The sequence below is a fragment of the Acomys minous genome (genome assembly GCF_964271855.1).
Source record: "Acomys minous genome assembly, chromosome: 3".
Lineage (NCBI taxonomy): Eukaryota > Metazoa > Chordata > Mammalia > Rodentia > Muridae > Acomys > Acomys minous.
The window spans coordinates 84,851,138-84,870,662 of record NC_140485.1 but is presented as its reverse complement, the minus strand read 5'-3'; the positions used below and the strand labels follow the sequence as shown (position 1 = coordinate 84,870,662).

Sequence of the window (19,525 nt, the reverse complement as noted above, 5' to 3'; positions counted from 1 at the left end):
GCACAGGCCATTAGGTAGAGTGGAAACAGCTTTGAACTTACCCAGAACTACTTGGCTCAGGACGTGCCCTGGGGGATCTTTGGTAGAAAGCGCTGTAGCAGAATTCTTGATGGATAGGCAGGTGCTGGCGTCCTCTGAATGCTGCCTTCCATTTGCTTGGAGAGTTAGCCTCCCTTCCCCCACTGCATTATTTGGTGATCTCTGCAGCCTTGAGCTAATAGTGCCTCTGAAGAGCAATAGTTGTAAGCAGTGCCAGAGCCAAAGTGTGGGCTCAGCATGATGAGTTTGTCCACAGGGGCCTTGGCAGTGAGGCTTGAGGAGAATCAACTTGTATCTGCCTCTTTCTTGCCTCTGACTAGACTCTGAAACTTTTCACTCCCCTCCTTCTTCCAGGAGCACACAAGGTCTTGGTCTCTTGGAGTCAGTGGCATTGCAGTCTCTCTGAGGCCAGGCAACTGACAGGCAGGGCCCGTGCTTTGCAGTGAGCGAGGTAATGCGTTAGGAAAGAGAGGGTCTGGGAAATTATGCGCTGTCCTCTAGAAGCTGATCAGAGAGTGGCCACTCCCTGGTTGGGTTAATGGGTGATATGAAAGCACTGATATTTATTGGTATATGGCTACTTAAAGGGAGTCTGGGGGCTGAAAGGAAGTGAAAGCTGACTCCTCGGGTGCAGGAGCGGAGATCAGTAGAAGTAGCCAGGGAGCCTGACCCTGGGGGTGATCACTGAAGGATTCATCACTTCATCACCCATGCATCACTATGGGTACTCAGCTTCCATGGTGGCTGGGCTAGCTTTTCTTCTCCCTGGGGATGGGAGTAGGAAATGTACCCAACATTGTTATTTTGATTTTTGTCATTGTTGTTTTGGTTTGGCTTGGTTTTGGTTTTTTGAGACAGGGTTTCTCTGTGTAGCCTTGGCTGTCGTGGACTTGCTTTGTAGACCAGGCTGTTCTGGAACCCACAGGGATCTGCCTGCCTCTGCCTCCCTGAGTGCTGGGATTACAGGTGTGCACCACCATGCCCGGTTCATTGTCTTGTGTTATTGTCTCCTGATCACAGCTCAAAGTAGTGAAAAGTCAGCACCCTGAAACACAAAAGGCCGATACTTGGTGGCATATTCGTGTATTTATATATGCTTTTCTCTAAATGTCTCCTTGGGATTTTCTGAAAGGGAATGTTTTATAGCCCAGCAGAAAATAATCTAAAAAAAAAAAAACCAAAAAAACAAAAAAACGAGACTAGTGGAACACACCTATAATCCCTTCCTTTGCAAGGCTGATGCAGAAGATCACAAGGCCAGGCTAGACTACATAGTGGATCACAAGTCAGCGTGGGCTATAAAGTGAGAACTTTTTCCAGAGAAAGAAAAGGAGGAAGTAATGGGCAGTCCACTTCCGGCTGCGATGGCGACATCATCTCTCACTGAGCACGATGAGCTCAACCTCATCCTTGTTTTCTGTAGGAGTCTAGACATGAAGAACAGAGATCTGCTCTTAAGATTTCTCTTTGTGGGGCAGAAGATGTAAGGCCTGGTGAAAATCTAGGGTGCTTATACACTGAAGTACACAGGAAAAATACATATTCTAGCTCCATAGCTGAGATCAGCTGGTGGCCAATCTGTATCGCACTCTCTTAGGCCCTCCTGTCAGTCTCTTGCTTTTTCAGGTACCAGTACCCCCACCCCACCCCACGCAGTTGCTTCTGTCAGGTGTAGAGAAAATAACTAATGTCAGCATGGTTTAGATATTGAATAGGGCTTAGCAGTCTTCAATGATTAAAAAATTTGTGTGGGCACTCTAGTGTAGTTTCATTTGCACCCAAATTCCTGTCCCAGCATCTTCGCTACCATTGCTGTCCCAAATACTGGTAACGGTCACTGTGTGACTCTAAAATACAAGCAGAGGAGGCATCAGTGATTGAAGGTAGACGCTCTTAGATGTGTTGATTGAGAGCCAACTATATAAGACACTGAATTAGCTCTGGAAAGTCAGGTGGGAAGGTCCAAAGAACTAATGGTCCAGGCAGGCTGTGCTTCTCCAAGCCTAAGACGGATGTCAGTTACTTGTCTCTACTCCTGAACTGATTACTTATTTCTCATCTTTGGCAAGAACTTGGTTAATTTTCTGTCAGAGGCTCTGGACTGATTACCAGGGGATAGAAATTGACCTTTGCTGGTGTGGTGGTGCATGCCTTTTATGCCAGCACTTAGGGAGAAAGAGGCAGGCAGATTCTGTGAGCTCAAGGCCAGCCTGGTCTACAAGTTCAGCAATGGCTACACATTGAAACCCTGTCTCAAAAAGCCAAATTAATTAATTAAAAATTGACCTTGCCAGCAGCCAAGGCGATATACACATTGAAACCCTGACTCAAAAAGCCAAAATAAATAAATAAATAAAGTTGGCCTTGCCAGCCCTGCTCCCAAGTGGACCCAGACACACACCTACATGTACAGAATATAGTAGGACAAAGTCTAATGGAGTTGTATATTCCTCTCTGGGGCCTTCCTTCCTCTGCTTGGGGCAAGAAGATGCAATGGCCTCAAAACACATTTAGAGAGGTTATATTTTGGAATGACTGGACAGTAAAGTTTCATGTTTTATACAGAGACTTGGTTAGTCTATATTCCCATATCCATGTACTTGTTCATACTCTTTAAAGAGACATTAAAATTAATGTCTATTAGCCAAAGTGAAAAAAAAAGAGAGAGAAGAGTCTTGCCCTCAGCTCTTACCACTTTATTTCTGTATGTTTTTTGTGTTGTACTGAGGTTCACACTCCACTACTGATCTATACTTAGCCTTATGACAAAGTATGTTAAGGATTCAAAAAACAAACAAACAAAAAAACCCAAAAGAAAACCATGTCTGAAGCAAGAGTTGGGGGCACAGCGATGAAGAGGACAATAGTTTATGCTAGACTCCGATTGCCAGAGTCTATCCCTGGAAGCCCGATTGAGAGCCAGAGTCCAGAGTTGATGCAAAAGCAAAGGAATTTTATTGAGCCGACGCACTGGGGTCCACCAAGCTCCAAGGAGATGGAAGACCTCGTTCTGTTACAGAAGTAGAACTCAGTAACCGTGGTTAGTTATTAAGTGATAGGAAACGATAGGTGACTTTTTAGGTGAATGGGGGTCTGAGGTAGTAGGGTGAGAAGGGGGCAGTAAATTCCGGGGGCAGGGTGGAGATGGAGGCTAGGGGAGAATTTTTAACTTCAGCCTGCAATTCTTAACTTGTTTAACAACGCTATTGTTATGTTGACTAGCCAAGCCACCTGGAATCTCACATTGTTTAGCTAACAATGTTACTGTTATAATGGCTGAGTTCAGGCCACTTGGAATCTTACAGTTTACATTGTTTGCCCTGAGGAAGAGAAGTTGTGGTGTCTATGGCCTGCCCTTGTGATGGGAAAAAAAAAAAAGGAAAGAAACGGGCGTAGAGAGGGTGGAAGGCCACACTGGGAGCTTTGTTCCCTGAGACCCAGAACACCACCTTCTACCTCATCTCTCTAAAGCTGTTTCACAGCAGCTTTATGACCCAAGGACAAAGCTCAAATGAACAAAATAATCCTATTCTAATCATTTAGGAAGCCCTGTGCCTTCTCACTGAGTTTCTATTAATGAGGGGGTTTGATACTTTTATCAATGTATGTAGGCTTTGAACTTTCAAACTTACTTTATTTGGGGTTCTTTAATGCTTATACCTCCCTTCCAACCCACCAACTCTAGATAGGAGAGAAAGGAGGTTAATGGGAACAGGAGAAGTAGACCTTCTTAGACTCAGTTCCTTGGAGTTATTACATTGGCATAGTTGGCAGGATGCCAGCAGACCAGTTCAACAGCAAACCAGCAATGCAGCAATGGTGACTGCAACCACAGCAGCCAGAACCTGGAGCAGCAGCCTGAACCTCAAAGCATTCACTAGAACAGTTCTCTCTAGGAGCCTCTTTGAAGTGGAGTGATGAACAGCCAAGCCCAGCCGCTTGTTTTGAGCTTTAAAAAAATTGTGTGTGTGTGTGTGTGTGTGTGTGTGTGTGTGTGTGTGTGTGTGTGTAGATAGATAGATAGATAGATAGATAGATAGATAGATAGATATGTGTATGTGTGTATATGTATATATCCTCTCAGAATCCGTACTAGGATGTTACCAGTTGCTAGTGGACAATCATCACCTGTTCTCTCTCAAGTCTGTGTCCAGCGGAAAAATACTGCATACCCTCACACAAGTCTGTTTCACATCCCATACTTGGGAGCAAAACAAAAACAGATTTACATCCACTACAAATGTCTTTGATAGCAATTAGCATTTTATATAGTCAAATAACATCCCTCAAGCCTGTAATCCCAGTACTTGGGAGGCAGGCGAATCTCTGAGTTCGAGGCCAGTCTGGTCTACAAAGCAAGTCTAGCACAGCTGAGCTACACAGAGAAACTCTATCTCAAGAACAGCAACAACAAAAAAAGACATCTCTTCTAATAAAGATCATTAATAATTCTTTGAGAAAAGACTACTTAAAAGCAGTGTTTTCAAAGAGGAAGTCACAGGGGAAATAAAAGGACACTTGAAGGAGAATGAAAAGGAAGGTACAACAAACCAGAATTTATGGGCATAGCTAAAGCCATGCATGGTGGTAATCGTACAGTACGAAATATCTATATCTTTCTAAAAGAAACTTCAAAGATAACCTTCAACATTAAGGCCCCAGGAAAAGAATGAAAATAAAGGAGCCAAAATGAAGGATAGTGTAGAAATTAATGAAAGAGAGAATAGAAGAGAGAAAAATCAATAATGTCAGGAATTGGTTCTTTGAAAAGATAAAATTGAGAAATCACTGGGAGAAAATTGTCAAGTCTACTGATGCTTCGGCGTGAGCTAAGTCTCCGGCTAGAGAGGGGTATACTGTCCACCTTGTTCCTGCTCTGGCTTCTAATCTTCAGCTAGACACACACACACACACACACACACACACACACACACACACACACGCAGAGAGAGAGAGAGAGAGAGAGAGAGAGAGAGAGAGAGAGAGAGGAGTTATAAATACCTAAAATCAGGAAGGCTAGAAAATGAGTGCTGAATACTTACAGAAGTTTAAAAAAATGATCATGAAGGAATACCACGAATAGTTGTGTGCCTAAAGTAGACAATGGGGTGAGGGAGAAATGACAGCTTCCTAGAGCCATACAGGCTCTGTCCTTGACTGATGAGAGACACAATAAGCAGACCTATGGTCAGCAAGGAGACGGGCTAATGATTTAAAATTTATAAAGAGAGGACCCAGCAGTCTCACAAGAAAGGTACCAAACCTCTGAGGACAACCTAACAACTTGTCTTCACAAACTCTTACATAAAATAAACATCATGTAATACTGGACAGAGTCTCAGTAAACTATAGGTGATCTCACTCACGAATGCAGATACAGAATCCTCAATAAAATGCTAGCAAACCAAATCCAGCAGCACATTAGAGAGTATACATCATAACCAAGTGAGATTTTATCCTAAAGATAAGTGAGTTTGACATGTAAAAGTCAACTAGTGGAACATACCATATTAACAGAATAAAAGACAAACTATACAGTCATCTCAATAGATACACAAAAAGCACTTGAAAAAAATCCCAATATTTCCTAATCGTAAAAACACCTAAACCAACTCAAAATAGAAAGATATCTTTTAAAATCATGTGTGGCTGAGAAGATAGCTCAGTCAATAAAGTACATACTTTGCAAGTGTGAGGACCTGAATGTGATGGCTCAAAACCCATATGAAAAATAGCAGGCATGGGCCTGGAGTGATGTCTCAGTGGATTCTGGCACTTAGTGCTCTTGGCGAGGACCTGGGTTCAATTCGCAGCACCCACACCAGGCAACGCACAATGCTTGTAACTCCAGTTCTGGGGTTCCTGCACCCCCTGCTGGCCTCCACGGTACCTGCATGCAAGTGGCATACACAAACTCTGACACACACAAATGAATCAATAAATAGATCAATAAAAAGAGCAGACATGGTAGTGTAAGCTTGTAATCTCAGCACTAGGAAGGCACAGACAGGGTGATCTCTGGGACTTCCTAGCCCACCAGGCTCATCTTCTTGCCAAACTGCAAGTGAGTGAGAGATTCTCTCAAAAAAAAAAAAAAAAGATAGACGGCGACTGAGAAGCATGACTAAAGTTTTTCTCTGGCCCTTTGTATGCGCCTACACGCACAAACACACACAAACACACACACACACACACACACACACACACACACACACACACACACACACACACACACAATACATGAAACCCACATTCAGACTCAAATACTGAAAACCTGAGCACTTCTCCCAAGGTCAGAATCAAGAATGTCTAGTGTCTCCACTCCTAGTCAACATTGTACTAAGGTTCTAGTCAAAGTAGTTAAGGCAGAAATAAATACTATCCAGGTTAAATAGAAGTAAAACTCTGTTTGCAGATGACACAGTCCTTTCTTTGTTCATTTGTTTCATTTTTGTTTTGTTCTGTTCTGTTTTTCGAAACAGGGTTTCTCTGTGTAGCCTTGGCTGTCCTGGACTCGCTTTGTAACCAGTCTGGCCTCAAACTCACAGCAATCCACCTGCCTCTGCGTCCTGAGTGCTGGGATTAAAAGTGTGCACATTTGTTTCTTTTTTTTTTTTTTAAAGATTTATTTAGCCGGGCGTGGTGGCGCACGCCTTTAGTTCCAGCACTCGGGAGGCAGAGGCAGGTGGATCACTGTGGGTTCAAGGCCAGCCTGGTCTACAAAGTGAGTCCAGGAGAGCCAAGGCTACACAGAGAGACCCTGTCTCAAAAAACAAACAAAAAAAAATTGTTTATTATGTACACATTGTTCTGCCTGCTTGTACACCTGCAGGCCAGAAGAGGGCGTTAGATCACACTATAGAGCCACTATGTGGTTGCTGGAAACTGAACTCAGGACCTCTGGAAGAGCAGTCAGTGCTCTTAACCACTGAGCCATCTCTCCAGCCCAGGGTTTCTCTGTGTATCCCTGGCTGTCTTGGACTCACTCTATAAACAGAGCTGACCTTGAACTCAGAGATTCGCCTGCTTCTGCTTCTCAAGTGTTAGAATTAAAAGTGTTTTTGTTTTTCTTTTGTTTGTTTGTTTTTTTAAGATAAGGTCTCATTCTGTAACCCAGGCTAGAACTCATCCTGTAGCCCAGGTTGACCTCTAACCCTTGGCAATCCTCCGTCTCAGCCTCCATAGTGCTGAGTTGTGAGCCACCATACCCGGCCAGAATAATCTTATATGCAGAAATTCCTGACAAATTTACAAAAAAAGCAAAACACACTCGGGGACACACACACACACACACACACACACACACACACACACACACACCCCAAAACAAAAGTAGCAGAAATTATAGACAAAGCTAGTAATGATGCAGATATGAATAGTGTAGCAAAATTTAATCTCATAGTATTGTAATAATGAATACCTAAAAATGAAGATAAAAATTAGGATGAATAATTCCATTTATCATAGTATCACAAAAGAGAAAAAGCATCTTGAAATATGCAGGGTTGTTTGTTCTGTTCTATTCTGTTTTGAGTCAGAATTCCCCTGAGTTGTTCAGGGAGGCCTCATTTATTCTACAGCCTCAGCAGACTCAGAACTTGGGATTCTCTTAGTAGCTGAGGTTATAGCTCTCCCTAAGCTGTATAGAAGCCCAGTTATTTTCTTCATTGCTCTTGTTTTAGTTTTAATTTTGTTTCACGTGTATTGGTATGAGGGTGTCAGATCCTCTGGAATTGGAGTTCCAGACAGTTGTGAGCTGCCATGTGGGTTCTGTGAATTGAACCAGGTCCTCTGGAAGAACAGCCAGTGTTCTTAACTGCTGAGCCATCTCACCAGCCCTGTTTTCTTAGTTTCTTGTTAAGATGATTCTGGGGGAAATTTTCTGTTATGCTTTGGTCCTTTTCTTACTGTTATTTTGCGGTGTTGGGGATTGAACCCAGGTTCTTGCATGTGCTAGGCAAGTCTCTACCACTGAGCAATATATAAGTCTAGCCTCCAGTATACATTTTAATTTGTAAATCCTTATATGTGAGCAAGCTGTTGGAACTTATTGAACAGCAGATTACTTTCACATTGACTTTTTAATTTTTTTTTTTTTTTTTTTTTTTACTTTTAAATTTTATAACAGTTTTTCAGTTGAATTATTTTTGGTGGTACTAGGGATTAAACTCAGAGCCTCACACATGATGAGCGAGTACTCTTCCACTGACCTATATCCATAGCTTCTCTGCTTTGTTTAGAAACTATCAACCATGTTATATTCTTTTAGTTTCAAGGGTTATAGTGTGTGTTTCCCTTGCTTAGCTGTCTTAACCTGCATGTGCAGGATAGTGTTAAGTTGTGGTTACAACAGTGAGTATCCTGCTGTAACTGGCGTTTCATTCTGAAGGTCTACTTTGTTTGGATTAGTAGTTTGAGATAGATGTGAACTAGCCCCATGTCAAAGGGGAGTGCCTTCCTCCTGTATTCCTTTTTCACTGTTGCATTGTTGCAACTGCATGTTGAATTCCTTCCACCTCAAGACCTTCCTTATATTATATATGTTTTCCCACTTTATTTCCTGGATTTCATTTTACTTACTCAGTGTGTGTGTGTGTGTACATATGTGTGTGTGCATGTGTATGCGCACACACCATGACACTTGTGTGGTCGAAAACAACATGTAGGAGTTGGTTCTCTCCTTCCACCATGAGGGAACTAACTAGGATCATCAGGCTTGACAGCACCTTTATCCACTGAGACATTCTGCCGGCTCTGTCTTCCTCAGATGCAGGGCACAGTACCTTCAGTCACCATCTCACATCTTTACCAAGCAGTTCTCCAGGCATTACAAGAAAATATACACACCGTTCAGTGTTCCTTTATCTCACCTTCCCTACAGAGTAGCATCTTACACAACTATGGTGCAAAAATCAAGCCCAGGGCAGGGAGAGAACTTTAGATGTATCATTTTAAATACATTACAGAGGCAGGCGGATCGCTGTGAGTTCGAGGCCAGGCTCGTCTACAAAGCGAGTCCAGGACAGCCAAGGCTACACAGAGAGACCCTTGTCTTGAAACCTCCCCTCCAAAAAGCATGAGAGACAGACAGACAGACAGACAGACAGGGACTATGTCGTGCCACCGTCACTTCAGTGAGGATCGACACTGCACTGCCACAGGTGCCATAAGTACTGCTGTGCATAGAAGTGAAGTGCGTAGGTGGCGTGCGGGGCTGGCCTAGGGAAGCTGGAGATCACATCTATTTTCACACTTCCCTTCTGTTTCACTGCCGCTGAGTCTTGTCAGTGCACTAAGTAGCTTTTTAAAGAAAACACATTGAGTGATAATACAGTTTGAGGGGGAAAATGTGGCCGTGGACTCGAGTCTATGAAGCTCAGAGACACACGAGCCTCCAGGAGGACTCCAGGTTCCGTTCAGGGTCTCGGAGGAAGAGATGTGTTCCCTTAGAACTATGTGAGCCTTGAGGCCAGTCTTCTTTTCCACCAGCCACCAAGGACAGGCTGCTCACTGCAGGAGACTAACTGACAGCGAGGAAAGTTACAGCCAAAGCAGTTTCTGAGCATTACGGCTTATAGCTATAATCCTAACACCCAGGAGGCTGAAAATGTACATTAATTTACACATTAATAGTCATAAATGCATTGCATGTCACTATAAGAGCATTAGTTACAAAAATTTTTATTTTCAGCCGGGCTTGGTGGTGCACGTCTTTAATCCCAGCATTCGAGAGGCAGAGGCAGGCAGATCTCTGTGAGTTTGAGGCCAGCCTGGTCTACAGAAGCATGTCCAGGAAAGACAGGACTGTTACACAGAGAAAACCCTGTCTCAAAAACAAAAACAAAAAGGAAAAAAAAATTTTTTTCTACTATAAGTTTCAGTGAGAAGGACATTCATATTTTCACAGATTTCTTTTTTAAAATTACATTTACCTATTTACTTGTGATCACACATGGGAAGTCAGAAAACAACTTGAAGAAGTTAAGTTCTGTTCTTCCTTTTTCTGGCTTAGGGGATCACAGTCAGCACCACCTTTACCCACAGAACCATACCATTGGCCCCATGGTTTCACAGCTCTCTAAAACCCAGACAGCTCAGAGGCCAGGTGGCTCTGCCTATCTAGTGCATTCATGCTTACCTATACCACATGAGGTGCAATATCTAGGCACTTCCATTATACTTACTTAGATGGGAAAGAAAGGGGAAAATTTCACATCAGCATCATAAAAGTCCATGATCTCACTGGCCCTGTACAGGATCTTGGGGCACATGAGCCTGCAGTGCACCTGGGAACTGCTCTGTCACTTGGTCTCTCATTCAGCACTCTGACTCAGTGTGTCCATCTGAGTCTTGCTGGAGTCAATGACTTTTTTCTGGGCTATTTCTAAGTAGTACCTAAGATGATTTTTAAAATGTACATTAGACTACTGACACGTGCAACAGCATAGATGAACCCAAAGGCACTATGACAGGTTAGTAAGGCAGCCACAAAAGAAGCTATATGACTATTTATCTAAAAATCTAGAAAGGACAAAACTGTGGGACAGAAAAGTGGCATAGTGACGCTGGGGCTGAGGTCAGGGAAGCTGACGGGGAGGGGTACGTAGGAATTTTGGGGCACTGGAAATATTCTTCGCTCTGTATCCCCCCACAGTCTGTTCACTGTTCTGCTATTGTATTGGAAAGCATTCAGTGGTGTGGGCTCTTATGCCTCAGGAGACACAAAGCATTATCCACATAAAGACTCATCAAGTGTTGTTGGCAGCTTCAGTCACAGTGTCCCCAAACTAAAACTAAATCAGTGCTCACCGGTGAGCAGATGGACAGACAAAGCTGGTGGTATCTTCAGACTAGATGTACATGGCAAAATCACGGAGAAAACCACTGCTGCATGTAACCATATAGAAGTTACTCTGTGTGTGTGTGTGTGTGTGTGTGTGTGTGTGTGTGTGTGTGTGTGTGTGTGTGTGTTTTGGTTTTTTTTATTTTGTTTTGTTTTGTTTTTGAGTGATGCTTCCTGTACACAGTGAAGCCAATCTCTCCTTTTCCTTTCTGGTTTTGGGATCAGACCCAGGACTTGACGTATGCTCTATTACTGTCTTTTTTTCTTTATGTTTAGAAACAGCTTACATAAGATGGACATCATCTACTTTTTAAAATGTTAAAATAACGTACCAAGAAGAAACTAAAAGCGACAAAAATGTGGCATAGACTGGCTTTGAGCTCAGCCAGCATTCCTCTTTGGATGTGAGTGGTGCTAGAACTCAGGGCTCTGTGTGAGCTAGTCAAGTCCTCTGTGGCGGCCCCCATTTTAACTCCTCAGTTTTAACTCCTCAGATGACATCTAGAGGATAGTGCAAGACTACAGATTTGAAAAGAGTACAGACACCTTTTAAAGGGTAGTGGGAAGAGGCTTAAGGAAGAGACCCGGGAATCAGAAGAGTCTTTGAGAGCTGAGGCACCAACCCTCCAGAAAGGTTTTCCGTGGGATGGGTCTAAGGGTTGGTCTCATTTTCAGCCTCTGCAGTCTCTGGGACCTGGTTGGGCAGGTTCTGCAGATGTCCTGGTCGGAGGTACTTCCTCCTTCCCACGAACAGCTAATGAGTAACTCAGCACTGGGCTGGATCAAAGCAGCTTAGCAGCAGTGAGGCTTCGAGGCCCAGAGAAGCCACTCTTTGCCAGGATGAGGTGGAAGCGGGGGTCTGATATCAGGTGGGATGCTTTCTGAGGGCCCTTGTCTGTGCTGGTCTTAAGCAGGGGCCAGTGTAACAGATCATCAGGGTGGTGTCTTTGCCTTTTAAGAAATAAAACTTTCCCTCTAGTACAGTTGAAAACTCAAAAGATTATGTCAGCGATTGTAACAAAAGCAGATGGGAGACAGCTTTCTCAATGGCAGTGTCCCCTGTGTGGAAGGAAGCCTGTGGCCCTTGGTTAGACAGTGCAGGCGCTGTTGATAAACTGGCAAAATTGCACCTACTGCCTTTTGACCCGTCTTGTTTCTGTTTCACAGACGAAAGAGCCTGTGGTTCCGACTGAGGAAGATACTTCTCTGTGTTCTGGGGTTCTACATTGCCATTCCTTTTCTTGTCAAACTGTGTCCTGGGATACAGGCCAAACTGATTTTTTTGAATTTCGGTAAGTCTTCTCTATCAATTTTTCTTTAATTTTATTTGGAGTTTATTTTTATGATGTTGTCTGACTTTAAAGGGCATTCTTTAATTTTAACTGAGATTGAATTTACGTGTAGTAAAATGTACAGATTTTAAGTGTACAATGTGTAGGGAAACAGAGCCACCAGCCAAATTCAGGGATAGTATGAGCCTGTGACCCTGGCAGGCCTCTGCGCCTTTGTCAGTTGAGGGACATAGCAATAATGGCATTACCATCCAGTGTTGCATTTGGGCTGCTAGGTGACTGACTGTATTGCACGTGAGAATTTCAACAGCATGGCCAGCTATTTGAAGCTGTCATATTAGAGACATGTTGCCACGTGTGTAGTCTAGGTTCATTGAAACCATAGAAAAGATCAGTGTCTTTAAAATAATAATAATGAGGCCTTGGGGATTTTTTAAAAAGTTATTATTCCCCCTGTTCAGTTCTAGCCGATGGACAGCACATTCCCCACAGTTGTGTGGAGAGTGGGGAATGACTCTGACATGAACTCTGGTGCCTGCTATTTGACCACTTCCCCTTGGTGGGGAGGCCTGGTGGCACTCAGAGGAAGGGGAAGCAGGCTACCAGGATGAGACCTGAGAGGCCGTGATCATATGGTGGGGGAGGAGGTCCCCTTCTGTCACAGACCTAGGAGAGGGGAATAGAGTGAAAGAGGGAGGGAGGGGGGAACAGGAAGATACAAGTGATGGGATAACAATTGAGATTTAATCTAAATAAATTATTTAAATTAAAATTTTATTGTAAAGTTATTATTATTGATCCTTTTCTTTTTTTAAACCTATTTTGTTTTCCATAAAAGAAAAAAATTGACACATTTTGGTTTTTGTGGAATTTGGGCTCTTTATGAAACATAGTTTTAGGTCCTTGAGTTAACATGGACCCTGTGTGGTTCCAAAGCTGTCTGTGGGTAAGATGAAGGAAAAGGTGAAGAAGTATTTTGCTATAGGGGCATAAGGCAGAGAGGGTCCCGGTGTGTTTGGTAGAAACAGTCCTTTCAAAAGTACCATTTTGTACCCACGATGAAGCGAAGGAGGGTGGGGGGCATTAACGACAGCCTTGACAGTGGCTATGGTCACAGGTGGGATGGCATGATGTGGACTCCTCACCAGAGTGAGCCTGGCCCTTGTATGTTTGGGAGCTTGAGACTCAAGCTGGCTTGATATTGTGAGACAGCAGGCAAGCTTCAGGCAGGTAGACATGTACTGTGAGGGTCCAGTCCATGTGAGAGTGGACCAGAGGATATGGCAGAGCCAAGGATGCAGGGCACGTGGGAAGTATGTCTTAGGCTTCAACAACCCCCAGTAGTAAAAGAATTCAAGGCACCATAGGGTCTGGTTTTATAAATTTGGGGTGTTCAGTCTATAAACAGACTTAATTACAGAAAACTGGAAGATACTACCAAGGAATTTCTATTCTTTAAGCTAGTAAGGGAAATAGATATACATGTGTTGTATATTAAGAGGTATTTTAGTTTTTCAAGTGGAAGGTTCCCAAACGTCTAGGAATTTGTGATCTCTGTTTGGTGACTTGTAAGGAATAAACTTAAGAAGAAACATAATCACACCAAAACCAAGGCAGGGTTGCTTTTCTTTAAAGATGGTACAGAAAAGAAGCTGGGATTTGCAAACATGAAACACCAGGGCAGTAATTTATTGTTTACCCCTTAGAACTGACCCATGTAGCCTAGGGTTGTGCTCTCTGCTGCTTGGCACCTAGTCAGCCAAGCCCTGCTTGCAAGGATCCTGTGAGCGATGGTGGGGAGAGTTGGACCACATCTGTGGAGCGTGGAGTAATGAAAGCTCTGTGTAGGCGCCCATTTCTGTTGTGATGTTCTTGAGCCACGCTCTCTGCTCCTGCTTTAGCTATTGTGTGGATCAGTGCCTCCACAGGGTGGGCTTCATGCAGCATCCCACAGTCATGGGGACCACAGAGTGTTGATGACTAAGAGAGACGTAATATCCACTTGGGAGGAGAGGGAGCCAAAACTGGCCAGAAAGAGCGAGCCACACGTCTGATCCAGGCAATCTCATGGTTGCACTCAAGCTACCTCCACCTAATGCATTCCTTATCTCAATTTCCTGTATGTGGCCATTTCTGGTCATTCAGATCCATATTGGCCAGTTGGTTGCTGAAACAGAGTTCTCTGGGGGGCGTGTGAACCTGGAGACTGACCAGGCCCTCTGCCAAGGTCTGCATAGGCAAGGACCTGAGGGGCAGCCTCTACTGACTTCAAGGTATTCCCTAGCTTCCCTTTCCATGGCTGACTAAGTCAGGAATAAAGGTGAACTGGCAGACCGGCTTCCTGAGATGATCTGGTCGCGTGGAACAAGCTTTCCAGTTGCTGAATTTCCTTGGCTTGGAAGCTTTCTAGAGTAGCTGCTAATCCTCGTAAAGCCAGAATCCCAGAATGTCAGGGTGCTTCATGTTTCTGTATTGGCCTCCTCTGTACACAGTGCTGAGTCTATTAGGATGCTGAGCTGGGGAAACCAAATGTTCCAAACCTTTCTTCCCTTGGGAGGGTGGCTGTAATTCCACCTTCAGAGGCACAACTGATATGAGTCTCAGGTGACCAGTGGGCACCTGACTTGGATCTTTATAGTTCTAAGTCACCTTGTCTGCAGAGCAGGGGATACATCCCAGCACAGCCACCAGCAGCCTGAGTTCTCCTACCCCTTAGGGATCTCTATTCAAGTAAAGACAGATTCTTGACTACACTGCAGAAAAGAATTTCAGGATGAGCCAGAGTGAAGCAAAGTATGTGAGTTTATTCCAAGTGTTTAGACGGCCATTGTATTAGTTACTTTTCTGTTGCTATAATAAAACATTGTGACCAAAAGCAACTTATGAAAGAGTCTGTTTTATTTTTTTTAAGATTTATTTACTTATTATTATGTATACAGTGCCTTGCCTGCATGTACATCTGCAGGCCAGAAGAGGGCACCAGATCACATTATAGATGGTTGTGAGCCACCATGTGGTTGCTGGGAATTGAACTCAGGACCTCCGGAGGAGCAGTCTCAGTGCACTTAACCTCTGAGCCATCTCTCCAGCCTCCGTAAAAAAGAGTCTATTTTAGCTTATGGTTCCAGAGGGGGATAAGTCCATCATATTGGGGTGCACAGCAGCAAGCAGCTGGCATGGGAGTAGGAGCAGAAAACAGAACTGGAAGTGTGCTGAGACCCAGCAAGGCTGTACCACCCTGCCCCTGCTATATCCCCACCCCAAATCCATGGGACTACAGTGGATATTTCTCTTTCAAATCACACACAGTCATGTAGAAAAATAAATAAATAAACCTAAGACATGGGACGAGGCAGGTCTTCTGCCCCTGAAGATCTTCCAGCAGCTCTAGTACCCAGAGTCTACAGCCTCCATTCCACCTTCAGGCCAACCAGTAAAGGCCTGCTTGTCTGTTTGTTCAGGGAGCAGCCAGCACTAGCTCCTTTCTCCTTGTAAGCTGGGGCCCCATTAAAGCCTTGCATGGATTCCTTGCTTGGTCTCGTTTCTTTTGCTTCCATGCCAGCAGACTCCCAAGTCTCCAGTATAACCGTTGACAGAATAAAATCGGAGTGCCTTAGTTTGACTGTGTCCGTTTCCCTGGCAGGTCTGCAGGCTGGGTGTCTTAAACAAAAATGCTGTCTCACAGTCCTGGTGGCTGAAGTCTAAGATCAAAGTCTTGGCATCCTCTGAGGACCTGGATAGAGTCCATCCTTTGTTTCTCTTCTCCTTCTTCCCTTCTTTCTGTACTAGGGGTGGAACTCCAGGGCCTTGCGTATAGTGGGCAAGCACTCCACCATTTCCTGCCTGTTTCATTAGCTGGCAGTGGCCTGCGGGTGTTGATGTCTTGGCTTGTACAAACCTCGCCCGATCTACTCACAGTCCTCAAGTGCTCTCCCTTTTTAGAAGTAAGCTAGTCATGATGGGTTAGGAGTTACTCTGGTGACCTCATTTAAGCTTTGTTACTCTGAAAGGGCCTTGTTTCTAAGTGAGGTCATGGTCCTCAGTCCTAGGAGTGTGGGGGAAGCATATACCAGAAATGTGGGAGGAGCTTTGGAGCTTCAGCTTGCTTCTTCAGTGGAATGTGAATTAGGATGGCAGTGAGGAAGCCCCACACAGCGTTATGGAGAGGCCCAGAGGAGTTCCTGGAGAAGGAGCACGTTGCATCCCCATGTCCTCATGAGTCAGATGGCTCATTTATTCACCAAATATTCACTGAGGCCCAGTGGCATTTAAGGAAGTGAGTTAGATCTGCTGTATGCTGTATGAAGTGAGTCTTGAAAACCCACCCTCTTCAAAAACAAAAAACAAACAAACAAACAAAAAAACCCCAAAAAACAAAAGAAGCTGTCAGTGGATTCCTTCTAGAGATCATGATCACCCAGAAGTCAGTCTCTCTGCACACTCACACTTGGTGTGTGTCTTTCTACATCCTCTCTCCTGGACACACATGATGTGGTTGCAGGTATTGATGTCCTTTGCTTGTGTTTGCAGTGACAGTAGGACAATGTCCCTCCCATCTACTCTGTCCTGCATGTTTCCCATAGCTGGTGTTTCATGAGCCCCCTTAGTTTGGCATACCATTTTATCCAATTGTGGCCTTACTGGCAGATAACTATTGATTGTAAGACTCCACATAGTCCCTTGAGTTCACTGTGGACAAGGCTCTGGATTCATCCATTTTGCTGCCTTTTCCTGGGTTAAGTGATGGTACCTGAAACTTGAGAACCTCTGTGCGTTCTTTCCCTCCTGTGCCCCAGTCTTATCCATTATCCCTTTCCCAGTGCCGCTTCCAGCTCCCCGGCCCCGGTCTTCAGCTATGGCTTAGCTGAGCTTTTTGGCCGGTCTTCTCCCCGTCTGTGTAGTGCCAGCTTCTTATGTTAAAGACCTTCCCTTCTCTTGCTTCTGTCTTCCCCTTGAACAACCTTACCAGCTCCAGGCTCCTACCAGCCTGTGCTTTTACTGCAGTGTTTTCAATCTTAGTTTTATCCCTTCCCTGAGGTTTGCCTCTCACGTGGCAAAATCCTGACAGAAAAGCATTCAGTGTTTTTGAGAGTTTCACCGTGTGAGGGCGTATGTACTGTAGTGAGTGTGTGTTTTGTATGCTTAATCATGCATGTGAATGCATGGGTGAGCAGAAGTGTTTCTTTGTGTGTGTGTCCAACCTCTCCACTAACCTTGACTTCATCTCTTTGTCCCCTACAGTGAGAGTTCCCTATTTCATTGACTTGAAAAAACCACAGGATCAAGGTTTGAATCATACCTGCAATTACTACCTCCAGCCAGAGGATGATGTGACTATTGGAGTCTGGTGAGTGTCTTCAGCTAAGGATGCTAGGTAGAGAGGCACTAGCTTCTTTGGCCTCTTCAGGAGGCCGCAAGAGCCCTGCTTGGCTCAGACAGTGTCCTTGACATGGGAATTGTGGTACTGTTGTTTGTTTTTATCTTCACCATTCTTAAGGCCAAGGGAAGAGCTCAGCTAAATTTGATCTCAGTGATGGGGGTGAGATGGCACAAACTCTACTGAGGTTTTTTGAAACAGCAAAGGCTTTGTGACCACATCGTTTTTAGAGTCTTATTTCCAAAGTTTAAAAAAAACAAAAAACAATCTAGAGACAAAAAGAATGTAAGCACACAATCGGAAGTAGACTTGAATGTTACCTTTTCAGGGAAGTGAATGGCTATAACCTGTAGCCCTTGTCAGGAGCCTGTGAGAGAGTAATTTAGTTTTTTTTTCTTCCATAAATTTACACTGGACTTAAGCCCAATGACTTCTCTGTAGTTTCCTTGGAATATATTTTAATGGCTTTTTATGTAAATTGTGATTCCTAAACAAATGGGTGAAAATTGACCAGACCTGCATGAGCATTTTCTTTTTTCTCTCAGAAGCAGCTCTGAATAACTGCCCCTTTATCTTAGCTGGGTTTTTCAGTTGCAGCCTTAGAAACCCACCTTAGAAACAAACCGTGAGAAGTTTATAAATGAGCCCTGTGAGTAGGCTGCCAGTGTGGATGGAAGGGACCTACCAGTGTGGATGGGAGGACCTGCCAGTGTGCATTGAAGGACCTGCCAGTGCGCATGGGAGGACCTGCCAGTATGAATGGGAGGACCTGCCAGTATGGATGGGAGGACCTGCCAGTGTGCATGGGAGGACCTGCCAGTGTGCATGGGAGGACCTGCCAGTGTGCATGGGAGGACCTGCCAGTGTGCATGGGAGGATCTGCCAGTGTGCATGGGAGGACCTGCCAATGTGGATGGGAGGACCTGCCAGTGTGCATGGGAGGACCTGCCAGTGTGGATGGGAGGACCTGCCAGTGTGGATGGGAGGACCTGCCAGTGTGCATGGGAGGACCTGCCAGTGTGAATGGGAGGACCTGCCAGTGTGCATGGGAGGACCTGCCAGTGTGGATAGGAGGACCTGCCAGTGTGGATAGGAGGACCTGCCAGTGTGCATGGGAGGACCTGCCAGTGTGCATGGGAGGACCTGCCAGTGTGGATGGGAGGACCTGCCAGTGTGCATGGGAGGACCTGCCAGTGTGCATGGGAGGACCTGCCAGTGTGCATGGGAGGACCTGCCAGTATGAATGGGAGGACCTGCCAGTGTGCATGGGAGGACCTGCCAGTATGGATAGGAGGACCTTCAGATGCTTCAATTGACAGCCTCTGGGGAAGAGGCGAGAACAAGAAGGGAGGGAGGCTTTTGTACTCAGCAGTGGACGCTGGGAGTAGAGTCTTTTTGTCTTTTCTGGTTCGATTTAATTGAGCAGTGCCTGACCCATGTGTTCTTTTGGGACTGTCAAGAATCTGACCTGTTTTGTCTGGAGCTGTATATGGGGGAGAATGATTGGCCCTTAACCAGGAGCAAGGTTCTGTTCAGGAGGAGTGCCATGGTGGTACTTAGGCAGAAAGCACTGATAGCACCTATGTGCATTGTTAAGTACCCAGAAGAGGTTAGTGATCGCCACACAAATTCAAGGTAGAAGACAGCAGCTGCTGCCTGTGTCTGTCTGCCTAAGCCATTCCATGACCTTGGGCCTTAGGAAGCAACAGGCCCTCACCACCATCTCCTTAGGTTCTCCCACCAGCATCTGCAAAGGCCCAAGGGTCATTCTTGGCTATCAGCTGAGTGTCAGCTGCCTGCTACCAACAGGCCAGAGGTGTGCACACTGGGCCTCTGCCTAGAGTTCCAAATGTGATAGTCTGGCTTCTAGAGAATGTCTGCTCCAAACATCAAAAATAGGTCTACCGACTTAGCCCACTACCCCATCAATGCTATATATTGCCTATGCTGGCTGAGAACTCATAGCATGTAGCA

The 19,525-nt window shown here is 44.8% G+C and overlaps 1 protein-coding gene across 4 annotated transcripts in view; it reads left to right on the top strand.

Annotated features, from left to right (window-relative positions):
- Window positions 1-19,525, top strand: part of ABHD12 (abhydrolase domain containing 12, lysophospholipase) — a 66,452-nt gene that overhangs the window by 30,419 nt on the left and 16,508 nt on the right. For 3 of the 4 annotated variants that reach the window (XM_084774895.1, XM_084774897.1, XM_084774896.1), the window contains 2 exons: window positions 12,050-12,174; window positions 17,416-17,521. In XM_084774895.1, coding sequence (XP_084631021.1) covers window positions 12,050-12,174; window positions 17,416-17,521 — 231 coding nt within the window. Of the gene's footprint in view, window positions 1-11,628; window positions 11,752-12,049; window positions 12,175-17,415; window positions 17,522-19,525 lie in introns of those variants that run through there. The other variant, XM_084774898.1, reaches the window with a different exon arrangement.